At 46.5% G+C, this 22,570-nt stretch overlaps 1 protein-coding gene across 44 annotated transcripts in view; it reads right to left on the bottom strand.

Moving 5' to 3' along the window:
* LOC106037988 (uncharacterized) overlaps positions 1 to 22,570 on the bottom strand; it is a 129,658-nt gene that overhangs the window by 39,412 nt on the left and 67,676 nt on the right. For 22 of the 44 annotated variants that reach the window (XM_066982459.1, XM_066982462.1, XM_066982463.1 and 19 more), the window contains exons 2-3: positions 17,954 to 18,000; positions 15,624 to 15,807 (exon numbers count right to left, since the gene is read on the bottom strand). The exons of 16 other annotated variants lie outside the window; for them this stretch is intronic. In XM_066982459.1, coding sequence (XP_066838560.1) covers positions 15,624 to 15,807; positions 17,954 to 18,000 — 231 coding nt within the window. Of the gene's footprint in view, positions 1 to 3,730; positions 6,580 to 15,623; positions 15,808 to 16,184; positions 16,697 to 17,953; positions 18,001 to 22,570 lie in introns of those variants that run through there. 6 more of the 44 variants (XR_010826460.1, XR_010826470.1, XR_010826471.1 and 3 more) reach the window with 3 other exon arrangements.

The following is a 22,570-nucleotide window of genomic DNA, read 5'->3' as shown; positions in this document are numbered from 1 at the left end:
GGGTGCCTTCCCCGCAGGGCGGTCAGGGCACTGCAGGGGCAGGGGATGGCCAGCAGCCCGCGCTGGGACAGCAGAGGACAAAAATCCTTTGGAGAAGCGTGGACTGAAAAGCCCCAGACAGGTATGGGGTCTGAGGACCCACTTTCATTGCACAAAGAAACAAGTAAGGACATTTCTACAGTTCTAACACCAAAAGGCTTCCGTGACCACCCAGTTCAGAAGTGTTTCGGGGTCCTGTCCCTGCCTCTGGGGCCTTCTCATGCTTGAACAACTTTTACAGCTCAGACTTTTTTTTTCCCTGCCCATGACAGTCAGCTCACTGTAGCTTTGGGCTGCAACTTGTTGTCAGGTAGCTCTGGATCTTGGACCTAGCAGCTCTCGTTGTCTTCTTTCTTCTGTGTTCTGCTCCTGCAGCACATGGACAGGATTACTGCCAGCACACCCTTCAGAGACAGACAGCAGAATTCGCTGAGCTTTGTATCAAAGGAAGCAAAGCTGCACAGGATTTACTCTGATAAAAAGGGCGAAAGGGGAAGAGCAGAAGCCCCTCTTGCATTTTTCGGGGATGCCCCTCTCCAAGAGCACACTGCCTGACCTGGCTGGTGGCTTCCCAGTCCTTCGCAGGCTTTTGCTTCTGACCGTCTCAAAGAGCAACAAGACGGCCTTTGGCCATCCTCACTTTGTCGGTGCTTGCCTTGCCCTTCCCATTTGCTGTATCGGTCCCTTCTGTCTTTTTATCGCATAATTAACTTGACAGCAGCTCTCTGATAGGGGTGTGTTGAGACTCAGGTGTGCCTCCCTGGTCACAGCAGGTCGCCTACTTGGAAAACAAAGGGATCCCAGGGCTCCGAGACTTCTCCTTGTTTACAGAAGAGAGCGGACACACAGTGATAAAAATTAGGAGCATCTGTGCTGCTTTAGGGTATGTTTTTCTAAGCCAAGAGACCCCAGACTTGTGCTCGGGGTGAGAGGCGGCGTGCAGAGCAGAGGGGCAGCCCCAGGACACGGCGAGGCAGCAGACTCACCGCAGGGCGACTGCTGAGACTCACCAGCTACTTGACAAAGCACACGGTGGCCATGGCCTCGGCTGGGCAGCGACACCAGCAAGCTCTGGAGCACAGTTATTTGATGCTGCGGTCAGCAAATGTCATCAGCAACCATTATAGCTACAGAATCATGGAGGCTTTGTTGTTATCAACCCCTTTCTCCTTGGAAAATGGGATTTCGGATGTTATTTCGGGATTTTTTTGAGCTACCTCATTTCCAACTCATTCTACGGATGGTCAAAACTGGGACTGTCCAACTCAGGCTAAGAATTTCCACAAGCTTTACCTGGCCTCTTGCTCTGCTATTCCATAATAATCAAGTCCTGTAGTTACCATGGCAACTGGCATTAACTGATGGAAGTGATTTTAGCTGCAATTCTTCTGTTTCCTCTACGGTTTACCGCCCATTTTGTATGGGTGTGTGACTTGGGCTCCTGCTGCCCCAGGTTGGGAATCGCCCTCCAAACTCCCACAAGGGAGAGTCCAGCACCCTGTGGTGAAGAAGGACCTCTCACCCCCAGCCACATCCCATAGGAGCTTCCCTGAGCTCCAAAAAGGGAACCAACACTAAACCCTAGCTCCAAAAGCCATTTTTTTCCCTAAAAGACATTCAGAGGCAGGATCCGTGGCCCAGCCGTGCTGTCGAAGAGCTCTGCACAACTGCACGTGGCACCACCACGTTACGAACAGACTGGACCAGCGTTGGGAATTCTTCCTCCTGATTGTTTACACACTTTAAATATTTGCAGACTTATCGTGCACCATCCTCAGCTGCAGGTAAGCCAAGCTATACATATTTATCTCACTTAATCTTCCCTCATAAATCAATCTCTCAAGTCAATCTCTCCACTCCCTAATTATTTTTGTTGCTCTTCTCTGAACTCCCTCCAATGTGTCAATCAATATCCTCCTGGTAATGAAGTGCTCGGTAAGGAGCACGGTATTCTAGGGGCAGCTGTTCTGAAGCCGCGTACAGTGCAGCAATGCAACCAATATGGATTTTCAGTCTGCACAGGAAGGATGACCTAATGGTAAGGACACCAGCCTAGGGCTTTGGAGACCTGTGCTCAGGTTCCTGCTCTGACAGACTCTTGGCGTGACCTTGGTCAAGTCACTTAGTTTGGCTGTACTTCACTTAATCGCCTGTAAACACTCCGGTGTTCGGTACACGCAAGCAGTGAAATACGATGGGACGTGGGGCAGGGAAAGGAGCTGGCTGTGTAGGCAGGAGATGCTAGGACTGAACCAAACAGCAGCTTTCAAGCGCCGCTCGTTCGCTATCTAAACACGCTTGCTGTTACTGTACCCAGGAGTTATTTGCTAGATTTTGTCCACAACCTTTTGTTTTGCTTTTAGCTAGTCTCACTTATTCCATGTTCATTCAAACACCGGGACAGGCTTCACCTGCATCTGCCAAAAGATTGCTGTTTGAAATCCCCAAACTTCTGTTTTCTACATTTAGAGCTGTACATTTCCTTCCCGTGCAGCAGTGGGATGCAGAACTCTAAGACTCGAGCCTCAGCGCAGCCATCGGTACCTTGCTGTACCCCAATATCAGGCCCAGAGCAGGCTCTGGGGGGTGATCTGCTGCCTGCAGGCAGCACCCCAAGGGAGCACGATCACACAAGAGTACGCAACTACACGCACCGAAGGCCCTCGGTTCCCACATTTCACACAACCGACTTCTGCAGAACGGGCACACATATCCCTGATCTGATCACTCGGGTCTTGCAGCAGAATTTTTATTCTCCAGTACAAGGCTCTATGAAATGGCTCCCACTGTTACTCTTCCACAAACTGCATAAACATTTCCTACCACCCAGTACATACAGAGACGTGCAATTAATGCTCGGTTAAAACTTCTTTAACTAAATTACTGCAAGTTTGTATTTTAAGAATATCTTGTTCTTTTCCTTTTTCTTTTAAAAGAGAAGGTTAGGAATACCAAAATAACCGAAGAAAGCAAGGAAATCTGAGGATTGCAGTTATTATTCATCAGGCTCCCAGAAATGCATTATAATGTACTATGGGCTGTAAGACTAAAAATTATTCCCCACTGAAATGGTATTCACACAGCTTCTGCTGTACTGAGGCGTACATCGTAATATAATCATAATAACTAAAGTAAGTTTCCCTTGGGGATTATACCTCTGTGTGATTTAATCCTTAAATTTGTTTTGCTTTCATCCCCAGGAGAAGAGAGATTTCAGTTATAAAGTATTCTTCCTCGAAATATCAGACACTGCACATGCATTCATAATCTGCACTTACATTTACAAAGCCCAGGCCAGGGGGTAAGCAGAACTGGAAGCCTAAGTGTTACCATTCTGTTTGAAGAAACAGAGCTTGCTTTTCAAAAAAAAAGAAGGGCAAAGCAGTGGGAGGAACCCTCCTCACCTGGGAAAGTTCCCCTGCTCCTCTCTCCTCTGGCAGCAGAGGAAATATTTGCCTTGGAGAGCGACGGCTGAGAGCGGCTGAGCAGGGAAGATCAGAGGGAAGGGGGTTTGCTGGATGACAAGAAGTGGGATGAAATGGAAACAGCGTAAAACTGCAAGCGTTTCCGTGTAATTCTGGGTCTTAACTCATAGCTTAAAACGGTGTAGGCACTTCAGAGGGTTCATTACTGCGACTTTCAACATGACCCAGGTATATGTGGCCCAGGTTTCCATGGTCTTTTGCAAAATTTGAGGCGGGTTTCCAGATCTCGAAACCTGGAACCTCGACTAGTTCAGAACGACGAAGCTCAAGTTCCCAAATCCCTTAGCCTTTGCAATACTGTCTGGTACAACAGCTAAATATCCAGAAAAAATATCCCAAATTAAGTTTCTTAATGACTTAGGTTCTTTGGAAAAGCTATCTTCAGTGATCTCACTTCACCTAATTGACTTCCTTATACCCGGATTACAAAACAAATACCCCAATTTACCACTTACACGTACTGTCCCGTGACTACATGGCCCATGAGCAGACAGACGATTCCATGCTCCTCCTTGTCCTTGCAATGCATGAGAGACAGGGAGAGCAGAACTCTGTCAAACCAGAGGAACACCATTTTTGCCACTTGCAATGGTGAACGCTGACACAAGCTGCAGGCCTTGGGTTTTGATACGTGAGCCATCCGCTTCCTGATCTGGTCTTTCACCTGTGAAAGAACTCTGGGCTCTTGTCTTTAAGACATGGGTTTCTTTGTTTAAGGCCTATGACATGGGATAGATACCCACGTAAGGCACAGCGACATTTCCAGCTCGTATCTGCACATTCCCGGTATTTTCTGGCGTAACTACTCCTGGGCTTCTGGGCTCCACGATGAGCTATTAACAACAAAGAGCCAAAAGCGACTTCAGCAGGTTTTGCCTTGAAGCCTCAGCCATAAAACCCAAAGGCTGAACTCCAAAAAAGCTCTAGCACTGCAGAAGCTGCCTATCAAAATCCATGCTACAGAAGCCATTTGGAAATAGCAGCTTAAGATGCACAATGGTCTAATAACAGTTACGTCTGGTGAATGATATCCTAGCCCCATACGTAGTAATTGTTATCACAAAGTAGGGAAAGGAAAGCAGCCAGCAGCATATTGATAAAGCAAGTCAACTATGATGTGTTTGTTCCATTGCTGAGACTGTTATTAAACACAACAGTCCTTTACTGAGTGATTTTCCCCAATAAGTGATTTTGTTAACAGATTAACCATTATTCAGTCACCAGCAAGCTATGCTTTTCTTCTGTACGCAAGTTTGTTCACACCACGTTTCTGTATCAGTGAAAAGGAATGTGCATTCTTCAGCCCAGATATGCTCACCTTTAAATAGTTTCCTTCAGAAGCCAATTGCACCGGGGCTCGCTAACCGAAGGGAAACTTACAGCCAGGAGTAGAAAAATCTCACTCGCATCATTCTGACCCTTAAATATTTAATTATTTTCAAAAAAGGTGCTCGTGAAGCACCAGCAATTAGATCATAAAATCAAGGGTTACCCATCAACAGCTTTCACCTATAGGAAACTATTGGAAAAGTTTAGGTTCTGTTAGAGCTTTATCACTTTCTGAAAAAAATTGCTGGAATAGTTTTCTTCCCATACCAGTCTTCAAGGAAACTGCTCCAAAAACTAATTTGAAAAATACAGTTCTTAATTAGCCACTGTTGGTAGACACTAAACCGCTACACTCCTTTTCCAAACATCTACAAGGGAACAAAAATGTAGTCATCTCATGGAAGTAATGAATGCCCTGCCATTTGAGCAATTTAAAAATAGCCTGAAAAAAAAAAAAAAAGACAGTTTGAATCATAGAAGTGCTATTAAAGGTGAATTACATGTGCGGCTGGTATGCATAGCTACATACAATCATCAGTTGCGGCTGATACGAACAACATCCAACGTAGCATGTGGGTATGATGTTGTCTTGGCTGATGCTGGTGGATGGGGCAGCAGCAACACTCAGAGGATAAACATCCCCTTGATCCTTAAGTGCTCTATTGTTCTTTACTCTACACTTTCAAGACCAATTATCGATTACCAAGATATTCCCAGCTCTACTAAAACGTTGCGGAAGGACAGACGAAACAGCTGGGCTAGCCTAGGCAAAACCACCCTCATAATCTCTGGAATCAGGACATAAAGGGACTTCCCCTTCACTTTCAGCATTATTTTTTTTGGTAAATTAATTTGGCTGCATAACATCAGCAGCATGGGCAAGCTCTGCAGTTGTTTTTGCCACACTCAGAAGCACCCCCTGACTCTTCAGGTTGGACCTCAAAGCTGTGCCAGAAGCTTGTGAAGCTCTGGAAGAGGTCAAGGCAGGAAAATGGATCCGAGCCGGTTTCTCCAAGGCAGATAATCAGATTGTACCTGCAGGAACATCAAACCAAGCATGTGCTTCTACTTCCTCATTGCGATGAGCTTGGAGTTAAGGAAGACGGGGTGGGAGGGGGACCTTTCGACATGAAAATCACCTGGCAGGAAGTCAGAGCTGTGCACAAAGCTCCCCGGACTTCCCAGACCCCGCCTTCGGGGTGCAGCGCTTTGCAGGGGTGCAGGTATCGGTCCAGCAACCTCCCACGGGGCGTCCGGCAGAGCTTAGCAGCTCAGACATGCTGCTGAAGCTTTGTGGGACTGGCTTCTGCAGGGAGTCAAAGCAAAGGACAAATACTTTCTCTTTGCAGGGTTTTAAGCAAGTTTCTTGCACGGATCACTCGGCAGCCTTTGCAGAAGGGATGCATCTCCCCGTTGTTAGGACATTGCCATCATGGCAAACACTAACAGGACCACACCAATACGCTACTGAAACCCTGACAGTCTCGGCCACTGTGCAGTGTTCAGAGTCATAAGAAACATAAGAACCCTCTGGAAAATTCATGCCAGTTACCCGGAGGGACGCTCTGTGCAGCAGCACTGGTGAGCCAGAACAGATGCTCCTGCTTTCACATTTGTCCTGTCTGTCCTAGAAGTCACTGCTCTGAAGGTGTCATTTTGTGATTCCGTCTCGGGGTACATACACTCAGTAACACAGATATATGTCACACTGAGATGCCTTTGGCAGCTGCAAAAACCAACCCGAAATGAGATTTTGTGGCGGGGCTGCACAGCACCGGCCAACGCGACAGGCAGCCTGCAACCACAGACCTGCCGTGGGGATGCTTTTAGCGGCCCGACACCTCTCCCAGCTCCCAGCTGCTGCTTCTGGTGGCCGAGTGACCGCACAACCCTCGCAGTTCACGGCCGTCCTTCTGCCCCACAGCCCACACAGCTTGCCAGGAGCCCACAGATAGCCCCCAGCACCTCTGGGCACACACACGGCTGGGACAGGACTCACGTACACTGGGGAAGAACATCACCACACGCACCCTATGTTCTAACACAGCGCAGTAAGACTGTCACAAGCAGTTACTACGCTGTTCATAGCTGTTTTTCTTCAGACAAGACCCACGTAGGAACTTTTCCCTTGCATTGTTTTTGTTTTGAACATTTGAGCAAACGTTGCCAATCACTCCTCATCTGACAGACACCGCAGAAGTGTTAAACGTGAGTCACGATTTCAAAGCAGAAAATTAGAAAAAATTTTAAATAAATTGAGATGCAATCTTGCTGTGATTAGAGGAGAAAGTATCCTTAGTGCTTTGATCACTTCTTGAGTTCTTAAAGATCGAATTGATTTTGCCAGCACCGTGCTCAGCCTGGTGTGTGGCTGGGGCCAGGACTCTGAGGCACTGGAAATCTTCAATGGAAAACTAAAACCCAGGTCTGCTTCTGGTTTTGAGGAAATTACTCTGTTTCTGTAATAGGCTATGGGACTACTCTAAGCTGACGTGCAGTACAAAGTTACTACACCGCGGCTGTGTTATTTATTAATAGCACAGCTGTATTGATCCCATAAAGCTTTATTTAAGTACAGGGTGATTTGAATTAATAGCTTTTACCTCGTTGTGCTAGGGGCCACGCAGACACGCTATAAATCAGACAGTCCCTGCCCCAAAGTGCTCCCAAACCAGATTAGAATAAGATGCAGCAGGTGGAGGAGACGAACTTGAGGGGAGGGAGGAGGAGGAAGTGGAAGGCGAGCAGCATTATGCACGGCGAGCAGAACTCTCTGCTCAGCAACAGCCAGGCACTGCCAGCTGGCAGGGACTCGCAGGCATCAAAGATGAGTCTTCAGAGGGCCTTGAAGAAGGTTAAGGAAGTGACTGTTTTAAGGGAGTTTCCCTTATGTATGTATAAGAAATAGCCCGCGGGAGTAGCGCATGGTGCTTGTGGGTGAAGCAGACTAGCAGACAGCTCCATCTTCCAGAGGGCTGGGTGCTTCTTGGCCTAATGGGTCAGGAAAATTGCCCTGTGAAGTGTGCCTGATTTTCTTCCATTCACAGGTACTCTCCTGTCTCTGCATTTCTACCCAGAACATTTAGAAGATAGTGAAATAGACTTTAAAGGTGCTAATGATGTAATTATAAAAAACACACACAAAAGACATCTCAGCATTTCAAGACAAATTCAAACCAAGTGCACTGCCAACATGCCACACTCCGTGCTTCCCCTTTGAAAAAAAAAATGGCTTTCTGCACTTCAAAGAGGGCTTTGTTTCACTTGTTTAGCACAAGATGCAAATACGTTGTCAGATAGAACAGAAATAAAAATGCATTTTGCACCACAGGGAGCAAAAATACCCAAGCAGCCACTCAAATGAGAATGAACTCATGAGGCACAGTGGGCAGGGGAGGCATTAGGTTTCTTCTATCTAGTTTATTCCATTTTTAATTAAAACAATTTTTTAAAAATCAAATCTCCTTGCAACAAGAGAAGAAGAGAGATTTTAACAGACCAAAGCCAGGGTAAGAGAACCAAGCAGAGAAATGGGAGCATGGCCATGACACAATCCTCCCTTTAACTGTGCATGAGCTTATTTTTTGCTGGGGAGGGGAACAACTAACACTTTTTGACCAGCTCACACATCTGACACACAGGAAAGAATCTTCAAATATCCCCAGGAGAAGCACCACCGGAGGCTTTTTCCCCTCTTTTGGGTGGTGGTGTCCCAGGTGAGGGGATTTCTGGAGAACAGCCGGGCGGAGCAGGCCTGACGACGAGCTCGCTGCCGTACCGCTGAGGATGCACGGCCCAGGCCCCCTGCAACCATCTCAGGTAGAAATCCTCCCTCCGCCTCCTGGCCCTACTCCTCAGCGTAGGATACAACCGAGGTGGATCACCGCAAGGCCATGCCAGAGAGATCGTTTTATGATCTCTTTTAGATCACAGGACTGTGCTAGGGCTGAGCAGCGGCGCTCACCAGAGCTGCCACTGGCCCTTAAAGGACGCGACACGCAGAAGCTGCTCTGCCCTGTGCCCCCTTCACGGTGGGAGGCAAATGAAAACAAAATTCACCCTTTTATTTGTCCCAGTTCCTAAGCTTGAAATGATTCAGATTGTGGTCCTGTTTCAGCAGAACTCATCTCAGATGGAAATTACAGCAAAGCCATAGAGCAGTGTGGTAATATGGGAATTTCTAAGGAAGGTACGCAGTGGAGACCCTTGAGAGGGGGATTTGACTTTCCAGCAGCAGCCGATGAACCCAGGGCAGGGAAGTTTGGGCACGTTTGAGCAGGATGTCCACGAACACAAAGAAACCAGCCTTTCCATTTACTAGCCACTTCTGCAGGGCACCCAAGGGCAACCCTGAAGGACCCCACGCACGCAGCAGTCACGTCGTCCTGCAGTCAGTTTGCTCCTGGTCTGCGATCCACTCCCAGCGGCCTGCTGCTGCCAGGGTCCCTCCACCTTGCAGCAGGTATTTGAAAATTATATTCACTTCCCTGAGCAACACAGAGAAGCTTGCAGGGTTCCGAAAAGTTTCATCTGGGGCTGTCTGAAGAGAGACTGGAAGGGGGTTGAGGCCTTTCATCTTAAATTTAATAAGGCAGCGGCTAGGGTTGGCACTGCCGATCCTCCCTGTGCTCTCCAGGCATTTCACTCCACACCTACAATTTACTGGAGTCTTTCCACAGGCTTTGCCTTTCCCAGGCACACAGGTGGTATAACTGAGAGGACGAAAGGAAAAGAGCTTGGTGTTGTTTTGGAAACGCTCCCAGCGCCAACACCAGTTTCATTCCCCAGCTGCCCTCCACATGAGGTAATGGCCGCCGCGTGCGCACGGCGCCCGCGTCCAGAGCCAGCACCGCGCCTGGGCCGCGCTCTCCTCGCATGCCCTCGGCCTCAGGAATGTTTTGTGCCAGCAGGAACTTCCCTCCCCTTCCCTCCACCTGCTCCCGTTTGGCACCCCCGGCCTCCGGGCCGGAGCAGGACAGGGAAGCTCCCACGTATTTCTTCCCAGACATTATCTGGCGCAGCACGGCGATGACAGAACTGACTAAAGCTTCATTATGAAATATGGAAACATTTCAAACCTCCTGCTCCAACTTTAATTTGTGCATTATAGCTGCTGCAAGTACTCCGTTTATCATAATAGAGTCCCTTATTTATCGGTCCATCCAAAAATAAAATTATGAAAATGGATTTACAGAGAAAAATACGTTTAATGAGTAGAACTGCCTCTGCAGTCCTCCCCGTGCCCGGAGGAGCGGCCGAGGTTCTGGCACGAGATGGGAAGCTCAATAGCTGCACTTCAGCACAGCTGCCAGAAAGAATACAGTCAGAGCAGGCCAGAACCTCAGCATTAAACCTGATTTCTTCCAGTCAAAAGCTTCCTGCACGTAATCCCGCATGGCAGATAAATGCTCCAAGTCAAGTTCCTGAAGCCGTATCTGGTGACTTGAGGAGACCCCACGGAAACTTCCATTTCCCATTCACAGCGCCCAGGAACATGCTCCCAGCCTCAGAGGCTACCCCTGAGCAAAACGGGAGCTGAATCCCCCCCTGGGACAAAGCATCACTCAGCACACGATCTGGATGAAACCGAGTTTTTCCTCTTCGCTTCTTTTTATAAATTTTTAAGTCACTGTAATGGATGCTGAAAGGGGACCGCCCGACAACCCTGAGTCTAGAAATGCCTCTGTGCCTGCAGGAGACAAGCAGCAGGACAGCCAGCGTGGCCGTGTCCTGCCCTGGAGGGCAGGGAGGAGCGATCTTAGCCCAGCCTCGTCCCTGGGAGGCTCTGCAGAGGCTGCTGGAGGCCAGCTACACGCGCTGCCCCAAGCAGAGTGCTCCTGCAGCACTATCTTCCGAGCCAGCAAAGCTACACCTTCACTGGAAACGACACGCACCTTAAATGAGCAAGTGAAAAATTCTCTGGCCGAAAATAGAAGGTGTCCAAATGATTCGCCTGTGTGTGAGCTGCTTTACTGCTCAATATAATTTCCTTACCCATTTCATGTTGGCTTACAAGCTAAAAACCCCAATCTCTGTGTCCATTCCTTCCACGGCTCTAAGAATTGCTTTACTGGGAGGAAAACCAAGAATGAAGAACTCTGTATTTTCTTTCTTCATTTAGAACGCAACATACCTCATTTGATCTTAGAATACAATAGAAAATAATACTCTCAATCTTAGCTTCTGTGAACTATTTCTCACAATTCATATTCTTATTTGCATTTCTACACACTTCCGATTTTGAAATTGTTCTGCAACCTATTCAATCAGCTTAAAGGGGAAAGGCTGAGACCTCAAAGTTCATAAATAAAGTAACAGCAGTTGTGAACCTGGCATCAAAACGGAGAAAGGTTAATGCTACTGCTTGCTTTCCCAAAGCCATCTCAAAAGGGTTTACACGAACAGCTGAAACCTCTCTCACTCTGCATTTCCTTTCACCTAGCCCAGAAAGTCAGTGGTATCTGCAAACGGGAGAACACAGATCCAGCGACTGCAGGGATCTTATTTACCGGTAGGTAATAGGATCATATTTACTGATAGGAAACTTATGAATGCTTTTGGCTCCCTGATCCACATTTCCTGAATAAATAAGGCTGTGGCCTGGGTCACTGGGAATAAGAGAGAAAGTTCCTACCGTATGATTTTCTGAAAGACAGCATGACCTTGAGGACAATTTATTTCAATGGAAAAACACACCAAGGCTTCTTACAGAGCGCTCGGAGAAGCAGACCCTGCTCATCCCCCAAATATATTCAGAACAGAGGCAAACACTTCGCACTGCAATTCAAGGCTGTCTGAGTTTTCACCTGTAGATACGCAGATAAACTTATATCATCGGCTTCCAGGTTTCTGTGGGCTGGTATGTCAGCAACAGCTACAGTGATTTAGTGCAACAGCTCCAAATGGATTAAATCACACAGTCATTTGAATTTTACCCAGGCTTGTCACACAAATCTCAGAAACCACTGTCTTGCATAAAAACTCCCTCTCGATACTCCCGAGAAGTCATGACAAAAACCAAAAGTTCAGCTGAAAAAGAGAAACAAAGACTCCTAGCATTGAACACAGAGGCAGCACAAACAACACGTCTGAAAAATCTGAATTGCACTAAAGAAGCAACTTCCTCCACTTTACTCAGTACAACTTTCCCATTTTTGATGTATTATCATGTATCTTATGTATTTTTTTAAATGAAGTCAGTTTTCACTTGATTTCCGTGATGTATACTTTTCACAAGGAATAATGCTGTGTTTCAACTTCTGGAATATTTTCCATAAGCACAATACCACTAAAACGCTCCCCGTGTGGCATGCTGCACAACCAATGATATTTCCTATTTAACAGCCTCCTCAAAGAGGGGCATAGCAAGAAGAAATTTGCTACAAACTTCACTGAAGGTGGATTTCACTTTCTATCGAGTGATAGAAATGATTTGTGATCTTACAATGCCCCGAGTTTAACCACATCCTGCATTTATTTCAACACTGCCTGTGCAAGAATATTTGAAGCAACTCAGTGAAAGGACAGTTGTCATTTCTTTAAGAACCTACTAAAAGGTCTCCTAACAACAATGCATCTGATGCATGCATTTTCCTTCATCTGTGTTTGTAGCATTTAGAGAGACACCTACCTCCATGCTGTTTAGTATTTATAGTGATGTTATGACACCCTCTGTGGATTATATTTACTCTTTGGTCCGCAAGCAAAGTTGCCATTTAGATTACACGAAGTATGAGACATTATTCCTGATCCCCAGGTCACTGTAACTATGAATCACAAGCTTCCAGAAGCCACATATTACCTTCATTTTTTGCAAGTAAGTACTGAACATGAAATAAAGACTTTTTTCATGTAAGAATTCTCATTCAAAAACATCTTGCAAAGATTATGTAAATATAAGTTAAATGCATTTAAGACTTTTAAGACTTTTTTTTCCAGATATATCTATCTGTGCTTCTTTTCCTGTAGTATTTACTCATCTTTTTTTATTAACCTCCTAAAAATAATTTTGCTTTGCCAATTCTACAATTAGTCCAAGACCGGATTCACACCCAGCCCCTGCCACAGCAGCCACCTTTGAGAAAGGCACACAAGCCCCCAGGGACTCAGCTCCTTTGGCTTCCCCAGCAGGAACAACCAGACGAGAGGACTGCTCGCCGCAAGCCCAGACTTTGCCCTTCAGAAGGGAGCACAGCAGCACGTTTCTGATGCCACGGCTCTCACGTGTGCAGGGCGGCCAAGGACCACCTCTCCCTGACTTTCTGTAGGGACTGGAGAGAGCAGGAGCTGGCAGACCCCAAAACAACAGGTATTTAAGTTTAACCACACAACAAATCTGTTCCTTTCTCCTCCTCTCCACATGCAGAGCCTCTTTAGCTTGGGTGTAATGGCACACAGCTCAGGTTATTTGCCTTAACAGGAGACATGGGATAAAACCTGATGGAGTACAATTTGTCAGAGGCTATTACAATCGCTCTACCCTATGCATGCAGACAAGGTCAACTCACGTTCCATTGTATTCCAGGATTTCCTTCTGATTCCTATCATGTATCCCAAAAGGATTAAGAGAAGTTAACAGCTCATAGAACAACTTAGCCCATCCAAGGGCAAAGAACAGACTTGTTAAATGGTGCTGCTTTTATTCCAACTGGGCCAACTGGGGAGAAGATACTCACATGCAGGCAACTTGACTTAATTTCACTGTGAAGACAAATCCTCAAAGAAATGATGCACAGGTGCAAGTATTTCCCTAATGTCACACCTTTCAGGAGGCCATTCAAAGGCTCTTCACACTTAAAACTGACTTTAGAAGATTAGCAACACACAAGCACACGAGATCAGATATTTGCTGATAGTGCACAAAGATTGGAATAATCATGTAATCTCTTTTCTTTGGTTTTTGAGGCAGATATGACTGTGCCTGAAGAAGATACCGATCTGTCTACCTAATAATCACAAATCCCTTATAAAATATGCCTGAAATGAATAAATTGTGAAGGTAAGAAGGGAAAACATAAATATCCTCATTAACTCATACATACATACACAAAACTTTACATAACATATGGAGGAGTTGGAAAGACGCCCGCAGACGTAATTGCATTTCTGTGTGAAGAGCATTTACACTCTCTCATCTCTGCTTTCCCCATTCATTTTAGTAATTACATGGAGAGAAGCAGCTAACATGCTTGTAATTAAAACCAGCAGTGAGGATTTCTAGGTGTTTTGATACAAGAGAACTGACATGGAAAGCAAGCAGAGCTGGCAGGAGGGGATTACTGCAGCCATACAAAACAACTCAGGCCCGGAAAGGGTTGGTGTGAGAGTGCCCACACGGCGCTCTGCAGCATGGTTGCAGGCAATGGGAATAACAGTCCAGATCACAGACGCTCTCCACATTCGGTGTTTGCCGAAGGATATTTGATCACACGACCTGGAGAAGCTTTGTTGCTGCTGGAGACCTCTTGTTTCTGTCTGCTAAACTCAGGGAGTGGAAAACAGCCACTTGGCACGATCCACATGGCTTCATTTTCTATTCATTTTCCTTGGCGTTTTATTGGCAAAGGCTGTAACAGTTATTTCAGTTCGGTGGGTGGAGCTGCTATGAAAACTCCAGGTCTCCTCATTTTCATGATGAATATTCATGATTTAAGCAATCTGTACTCAGCAGACTTTGTTGCCCTTTCTTTCTCTTCCCTGCTACCCGAGTAGTAGCTGTGCAGAATGTTATATTTAATGTGCAAGTACACTTCTGTTTCATTTTCAAATGAAAACTGGACAATGTCCGGGCTTAAGCTGGAAGTCTGCGTGTATTGAACTGAAGCATGGCATGTTTGTGGCCCAAGTATTAAGAAATCTCATGACGAAGAACAAGATAGATGGCAGAAAGCAGGAATGGTAATTGAGGAGTCAAATCTTTCCCTGGGAGCTTCTGCCTCAGCATAGCCCAGAAACTGGCTTTTGAAAATACTTTCGCTAGGGCAATTTACAAAAAAAAAATAAAAAAAAAATCACAAGACTTTCCTCTAGGCTGTTTCTATGGTCATCTGAGCTTCTTTGCAGCTTCCTGACAACTTAACAGCCAAGGAAAGACCTAAAGCACATTAAGGTTTGGTGTTCTTTTAGCAAGAATGGAAGCACTAATTCCAAAAGACACACCCCTGGCCAAAACAAGCTGTCAGCAATATTATGCAGATGATAACAGAAATATTATTGTGTGGTAAGCCAAGACCAGAGGATGAATCTCCTTATAGGTGAGTGATTGTTGAGTATTTTTGGGAAGTCTGTAAAATAACCTGTAAAATACTTGGCTGTATACAAAGCACTGACTAGACAGAATTCCCCATTCTGTGTTCAGATTTGCCATCACAAAAGGCACTCACATCACTTCCTCAAATACATCGCACCATTTTGGGGCTTGATTTTAGAGTTCAGATACGTTCTACCTGTAAAGGAAGAAGCACTTGACAGTACGGCATCCCAACCAAATGTGGCATGGCACTTTGCACCCTAGGAAATGACACAATACACTACACACAATGCATTTGCATGTTGGTCCTGCAAAATTAAGTGTCTAATATTCTTGCAGAGGAACCGTGCTCACCTACTAATAGCTGTAAATAACCGAGATGTGGATCAGCAGATGCATGCCAGGACAGAGACACTGGGAAGTTTTTTTTATCAAAACAGTTACATTAAGAGGGATCTTTTTAAAGCCTAAACTGTAATTAGCCCTTACTACTAACTTGATAATCTTTCAGTTACACTGACCTTGATGGCTTTGGGAACTTCAGCTTGGTCAGGCGCTGTGCTGGCTCAGGAGTGTCATCAACTGTCTGCATGGCACCCAGCCAGGCTGCCAAAGCGCCAGCCACCCAAATCCCACTGCTGTTCGCTGGCACACTGCTCCAAACTCCACACTCCTCCTTTACAGATATGCAAATTTGTTTCTTTTCTAATACGCAAAAAAAAAAAAGGAAATTACCAACAGCTAATTAGGGTCAAAGGAATGTTTCATACCAATTAGTGAAACCAATACCCTTTTATTTTGAATAGTCATGCTCTCCTGGCTTCCGAGACAGGTCAATAAAGCTGCCTTCATTTCAATACAGTGATAATTCAACAGCATTCAATTGCGCATTTTTTCAGTGAGGTCCAGGTTCAGGCTTCTTGCGAAGTAGGAAGCCGCAGTGAAGTAGATGTCAGGATTGTTGATGCCATGATTTTTTTCACAGAATGTTTGTCAGTAGGGAAATATTGAAGAGCATGACCAAATCCTTACCTCGAGTAATTATTCTGACACACAGAAGCTGATAAACACACCCAGTTTACCTGGTCGGCACAGCCCAGGGCAGTGGTCTTGGCTAGTATTCTTCCCACACCGCTTTGGCAGAATCTCTCTCCCTCCCTGAACTGTCGAGTACAACACGTTTTGTGCTTTGTACTGCAGAGCAATCAGATATCCTTCAGTGCTGGAAGGTTTTGGGGTGTGTATGGGGTGTGTACGGGTGCGGGGTGGGTTTTCTACAGATTCTTCTGAACAAAGGAAAGCATACCTTGCTACCAGCACCTACAGAGCCTGTCTCTTTTGATCCACATGTGGCACCAAGACATCTGCAAGTGCACGTATAGATTGCATCTGTGCACGGAGGACCAAAACCCATGGCTCGGATTTCAGCTGCCAGAAGTACCGAGCTGACCTGGATGCACTTCACCTGAATTCTCTTGGGGACTGGGAATAAGAACCCTTTTAAAAGGTTTATTTTAGTTGCCATTCACAGCCTGGCACTCTTTTCCATCTTCTCAGCATGGCTTGTTGCACCCAGGACGTTCCAGGCTGCTCTGTCTCCTTCTCTCAGCTCTGGGCTGGCTGGGGCATGAGCAAAGCAATCACTAAGGAAAGACTAAACAACAGGTTTTTCTTTCTATTAAAAGTGACTTTCCATATCCAGTTTTATGTTCCATTGTTGCTTTGCAAAAAGTTGGAGCAACTGCCAAAGCAGAGCTAGGTAATTAAAACAGCTAATGATCCATTTGCCCATGTTTTTAAACATGAGCTCTCAGAAACAGGACTTCTATGGATACAGGGCTGTATCGCACTGATGAAAGACGAGATTTCACTTTGCATAAGCTCCAAATCGCAGCAGAAAGGGAAGAGAAGCCCCTGTGGCTGCAGCATGCCAATACTGCTGAGGAGGCGCACCAGGAGCGTGCGCCATCCCCGAACATCTTGGCAATGGGCAGCACAGACCCGAGCGCCTACCTCAGCAGGCAAGCAATCCACGCACACTGCAGGCAAACGACACAGATGGGTGGTATTTAAGCAGAGCAAGTCGGCTGCACAAGCAGCTCTTACGTGGCATCCAAAGGATTCAGTAAAAGACTGCTTGGACACAAAATTCCCACATTTGTTAAGTCGCTCTGTCACTTCAGTTTTCTGATAGCACCCGACCAACAATCGCCGACCTGCTTTTGGCACGAGCTTCCTCCAAGTTGTTCAGAGCTGGGGGTCACGAACATCCTGCAACAAGAGCAAGACCCTAGCGCTTCTGAACTTCTCCAGGTTCCTTGCCCAGCTCCCTGATCCATTGCTCCCTCAGCTCCTCATCTGCTTTGCTCCCCTGTCTGTTTATTTAGCTCTTCTTCCAGAACTAAGTAGTACTGATGGGGACCACAGAGAATACTTTGTGGCCAGGACCACAGCAAGCGTGAGGAGGATGAGGCCTGAGGGGGAACCACGTGGGACTTGCTTCCGTAGGCTACACTATGGGGTCCAGTGCCCACTGCCAGCTCTTTTCTTGCTGGTTCTATAAGGTCAGAATCAATCCTGCTGCCAGCCCCGGCTCTCTGGCTACACAGCAGGGTGCTGCTGATGTGCGCCCGAAGCAGCAGCGCTCAACAATTATTCCTTAGAGAGCAGCTAAAGAGGTGCTTTAGGATGCCTGGCCAGATGAGAGGAACAAATTGAAGGCAGGGTAAGAACAAGGGAATTCCCACAGCTGCAGTCGGTATAGAAAACCCACAGAAAGGCCTGTACACACCAGAGAGAGATAACAAAAGGTGAGGTTAATATGTGCTCTAGCAAATGTGGCTTCACTCACCGTTCTCCTTCACCAGATTTGTGGCTTGTTTACCTCCAGTTCTTTCACTAAAAGATATAATTGGCAGTTCAATTAAAAAGACAAGAAAAGTGTACACTGCGGCACAGCCTCGGGGTACTCTAGCCTGTGCACTAACAAGGTCAGGGAGCATATTTATTGTGCTATTCAGTAGAGAAAAAGAGAGGGAAAGCTCCCCTGCCCCGCACAGCACGCGGCACAGTGCCTCCCTGCACGCACTGCGCAGGCGCGCGGCCCCAGCAGCAGCCCCAGCCAAGCTGTTCATTCACCTCTCTGCAAATCCCCACTTTGGAAAGAAGGGGCTCTGGGACACTTACAGAGCACCGACAGCTTTCTAACTTCAGCTTTTCTGAAAGAACTGTGAAAATATTCCCCAAACAAAGGATTTTTATCCTTTGTAGTTCTGCTTAGTGCTCTGCTTAGAACAGGGCAAGTGTCTCTGGTGATAGGGGTGGGAGAACAAACAGTCCCTGGTCAGCGTGACTTTGTGGGATGATGAGGAGGCAGACTCACCGTATCCCGAATACAGAACACATATTTCTCCCTGGTATCAACCAGGGAGATACAGAAGTTCAGTGTTGCTCTGACAGCAGTTTGTTTTGTTGGCTGCTCTGCTCCAAACCGAACATGCACCACGACTCACGTAAGGCCCAAGCATTATGTTTTCAGCAATATTTGTAGAAGCAGCTGCAGTGAGTACTGAGTACCTTAAGAACATCCTCACTCTCCCTACAGCACGGAAAGGAGAGGGTGGAAAAGCAGCGTGCAGCAGCAGTGATGAGCCTGCCTTCAGCAAGCTGAGGGGGCCGGCAGCAGGCACGGCTCCACTGGCTCTTCCAGCAGCCTTCCTCGCCTGGAGCTCCAGCAGCATTGCCCCTCCTCTGCGCACAGAGGCCAGAAGAGCTGTGGCTGTGCTAGGTCCCTGCAGACCCCCAGTTTTGCCCCCTCAACTGCCCAGCGCCAGCGCTTCCCTTTGGTGGGGACAAACCCTCTTGTCCCGCACCTCTCCGGCCCGGTTCACCAGCACAGTTTGCACCCAGAGCTCTGAGGAAGGAAGGTCAGAGCATGGCTTGCCGTATCACCTCGCCTCCGAGATGAAAGAGCGCACTTTTTTTGTAGCAGAATCCTGCTGCACAGAATTACTGTGCTAATTTCTTTGGCTAATGCTGAAGTCAGGCTGCTACAAGCTTGTTTTGGCCTCTTGCCACTGCGGAGTGTGAAGAGCGACTGAAACAAGCAGCACGTAAGTCAAGTGTGGGAAACACAGGGCAGACAGAAACCCTGCTTGTGTCATAGGCCAGTAGATGGACAGTAGGAAACACACAAATCTTGAAATGAAGTCTTTTATCTGAAAGGAAGGAAGTGCCTTGGGACCATGCGAGTCACTGACCTTCCCGGCACACGCGCCCTGCAGACTCAGCTGAGGCGAGAGCGGTGCAGTCGTTGTGCACGGGAAACGCTGCTCCTAGTACTGAGAGAGCTGAAGGCACCAGGGGAAGGCTTCTGAGTTTTATAATTAGGTGACAGGTAGCCTGCAGAGAACTCAGGGGCTTGGTTTGAAGGACAGCACTATGGGAATGGGAGGATGCTCCCTGGGCTGTCTTTGCCAAACAAATTTGAAATCAGAAATTTGGTGGTTTTTTTGTTTTGTTTTGTTTTTTTACCTCCAACAATGGAGGAATAAAGTCTTCTTCATTTATTTTCACACTCACTCCAACCATTCTGTACTACAGTCTCCCTCATTATACAGCTGAATTCCATTTTTAGGATTCTCCATGCAAGACTAGTGGTGAGTGTACAGCACATTATTATTTGCCTACTATTTCCCTGAATTTGAAGATCAATTTCACAATAAGGTTATGTCTGTAGTTTGGGGGTGTAGTTCCTTTCTGCAGATATCTGAGCCAAGATTTGCAAAAACAGGTTTTCATAGATTTTAAATGGGAATGCACAAGTAAGAGAATTGATTCATGTACTGTCACCCAGTCCTGAGCTGAGTATTTGGCAAAGATTTGGCATTCCCATTTCACACTGCGTTGCTGACTTGCACATCTCTGTCCTGTCATGGAACAGGAACGCACCACAAAAGTTAAATAATTAATTAATACAAAGTAAATTTCAAAACTCCACATAAAAAATTTACCACAAAGTATTCACAAACTGTTTTTACGACAGAAATACCGAGTGGGAATCTCATGAATAAATCTAAATAATGAGGGCATTTGAAATCTAACATTTACTTGGCAATATTCTTAAAAAAAAAAAAAAAAAAAAGTGAGACAGAGAGAGAAAAAATACGGCAAAAAGTGACGGGCCATGATTACTTGTTTTGGTGCAGCGAAAGCCAGTGCTCCAGGACTGCGACGGGAGCCTTACACACAGCGCTGCAGATTGGCATCTGCTCCGCGCACACGCATTCGTACACGTAGAGGCAAGCATCGACATTTTTCAAAAGCCATTAATTCCCCAGAGTCAGCAGCCAGCTCTCCAGCAGATTCCCCGATAGCGTGGTGCAAAACGCACACGCTGAAGCGGAGACTTCGCTGCGGCCTCGGCCTGCGCAAGCCACCTCGGGCCTGCGCGAGCCACTCCAGGCCTGCCCTCACAGGGGGCTCGCCGGGTGCCCTAGAGACAGTCCGAAACCCTCAAAGGACACGAAGGTGCTCAGCGCCTTTAAAGGCTGGCACTTGTCTGTAATTTCTGACACCTCTCGGGCAGCAGGTGCTCTGCCTGCGCTGCTGCAGCAATGCAGCACTTGGGCCTCAGGCTCCCCACGGCTCCCCGCACTTCTAAACTTCTGCTGTTTTGTGGCAATGCAGTTGTTGTTCAAGGAGAAATAATGCGAGAGGAGAGGACGGGGAAGAGCTCTGCCCAAGGCAGCATGAAAATAAGCCATAGCAGGTCTCTCTGATGAGTTTCTCCAGTGTGCCCTGCCCCTCTCAGGAGACACATCAAAGGGAGACGGGGAAATCAGTCCACGGCAGCGAGCCTGCTGGAGCCCGCTTGCTCAGCACAGGCAAAATTAATTAAGAGGGAGGCAGAAAAAGAGCCAATATGAGTCTGATTCTGTCAGGGAGCAAAGCACCAACAAACAGCAAATGCTAATTCAGGAGTTTTCCATCTCTATTCACACCTGTCAGCAGGAAAGAGGACCACAATTCAGATTTGAAATAGAATAGATTTGGGTACCTCTGAGGCAGCACGGTGCTACAACCACCGCTGCTTCCTGGAAGCTTACAGAAACCAAAGCTAGCTCAAGAAAAAAACAGCCCCTGCAACACAGGGCTGCAGGAAAACACATCAACGTGCTGCTTACTGCTGTTACAGAAAACAAAGTGAGGATGAGGCCTCACACACAGCAGGAGAAGCCACAAATAGGGACCTCTTCCCCTGGTACTAGTGAGCATCTTGTCAGAACTAGACCATCAAAACCAAAAAATAATTCAAGAGAAATGAATCCTATTTGACATAATAAGCAGGATCACTTTTTAATATTGCTTTTCTGCATAGTAAACTCTAAAACATGAGGGCCACAGTAGCAGGAGAAAACAAAATGTCAAATAGGAAACTCCTAAAACGTGGGGTTTCCAGACACTGAGGTGCTGTAGTAGGGAGTCCCTTGGAAATACTCATAAATTAATTAGATTAAAAATGTAAAGCCATCAGTCCAGGGGCATCATTGCTCTACTATTTTTCCTTGCTCATAATTCAGAAAGGAGACGAAGCATCTGAGCCCAGTTTGGGACTAATAATTTCTAAATAAAAGATAAATATGTCAAGGCTTCATAAATAGAAAGGAGAGCACAGCACTATAAATAAGCTTTAATATTTGTTTTATTCTAAAGTATATCTGGTTGAGCTCCCGCCTTTTGCACAATGCTATTACTACTATGCATCTGGGTGCATTAAAAAATTCCATGGGAAAAGGACTTGCTTTATGTCCCGAAGAATTCCTGAACCACTGCTTCTGCAGCATGCTCTGCAGCCCTGCAGCACAGCTCCACGGAGCTGACTGCCCAGGAACGTTTAGCAAACAGCCATTGTGCTGCATCTGTCCGAGCAGTTTTTTTGGACTACGTGGCAGGTGCATAATCAGTGCACGTTGCCTTTTTGCTTTTCTTTTTTCCCTGTTCATGAATATTACGACCTTAGTCCTCAAATTTATACAATGCAGTTAGTGTGAAGAGCTCCCGTGACACCTTCTAAACTCATGGCCGAAGATGTGTGAGAGGGATATCCCAACAGCCGGCAGTCCGTGACCACCAGGCACACGATGGCATTGCCCAAGGAACGGGTCCGTTAGCACTGCGCTATCCAGGGGCAGCCTGGTGGCTATCAGGCTGCCATCAGCCCAGCAGTTAACCAAAGTAATGCTTGCTTCATCCAGAGCGTAAAAGGTGCTTTGTTCAAGTCAAATAGAATCCTATATCAGCAGCATACATTAATAACTGATAACACATAAAATATCCAGAGCATTTAATACTATCAAACTAATTAGGTGTTGGTTTGCCAGGAATAAAGGCGAGGTTAAAAAACCCAAGATGACATGATTACCACTGAGTAAGACATTCTTGCTCATCCTTGCACATAGGCTAAAAG

Source organism: Anser cygnoides, chromosome 24 (assembly GCF_040182565.1).
Source record: "Anser cygnoides isolate HZ-2024a breed goose chromosome 24, Taihu_goose_T2T_genome, whole genome shotgun sequence".
Classification (NCBI taxonomy): Eukaryota; Metazoa; Chordata; class Aves; order Anseriformes; family Anatidae; genus Anser; species Anser cygnoides.
Note: the sequence above shows the minus strand (reverse complement) of the source record. Positions and strands in the feature narration are given on the sequence as shown.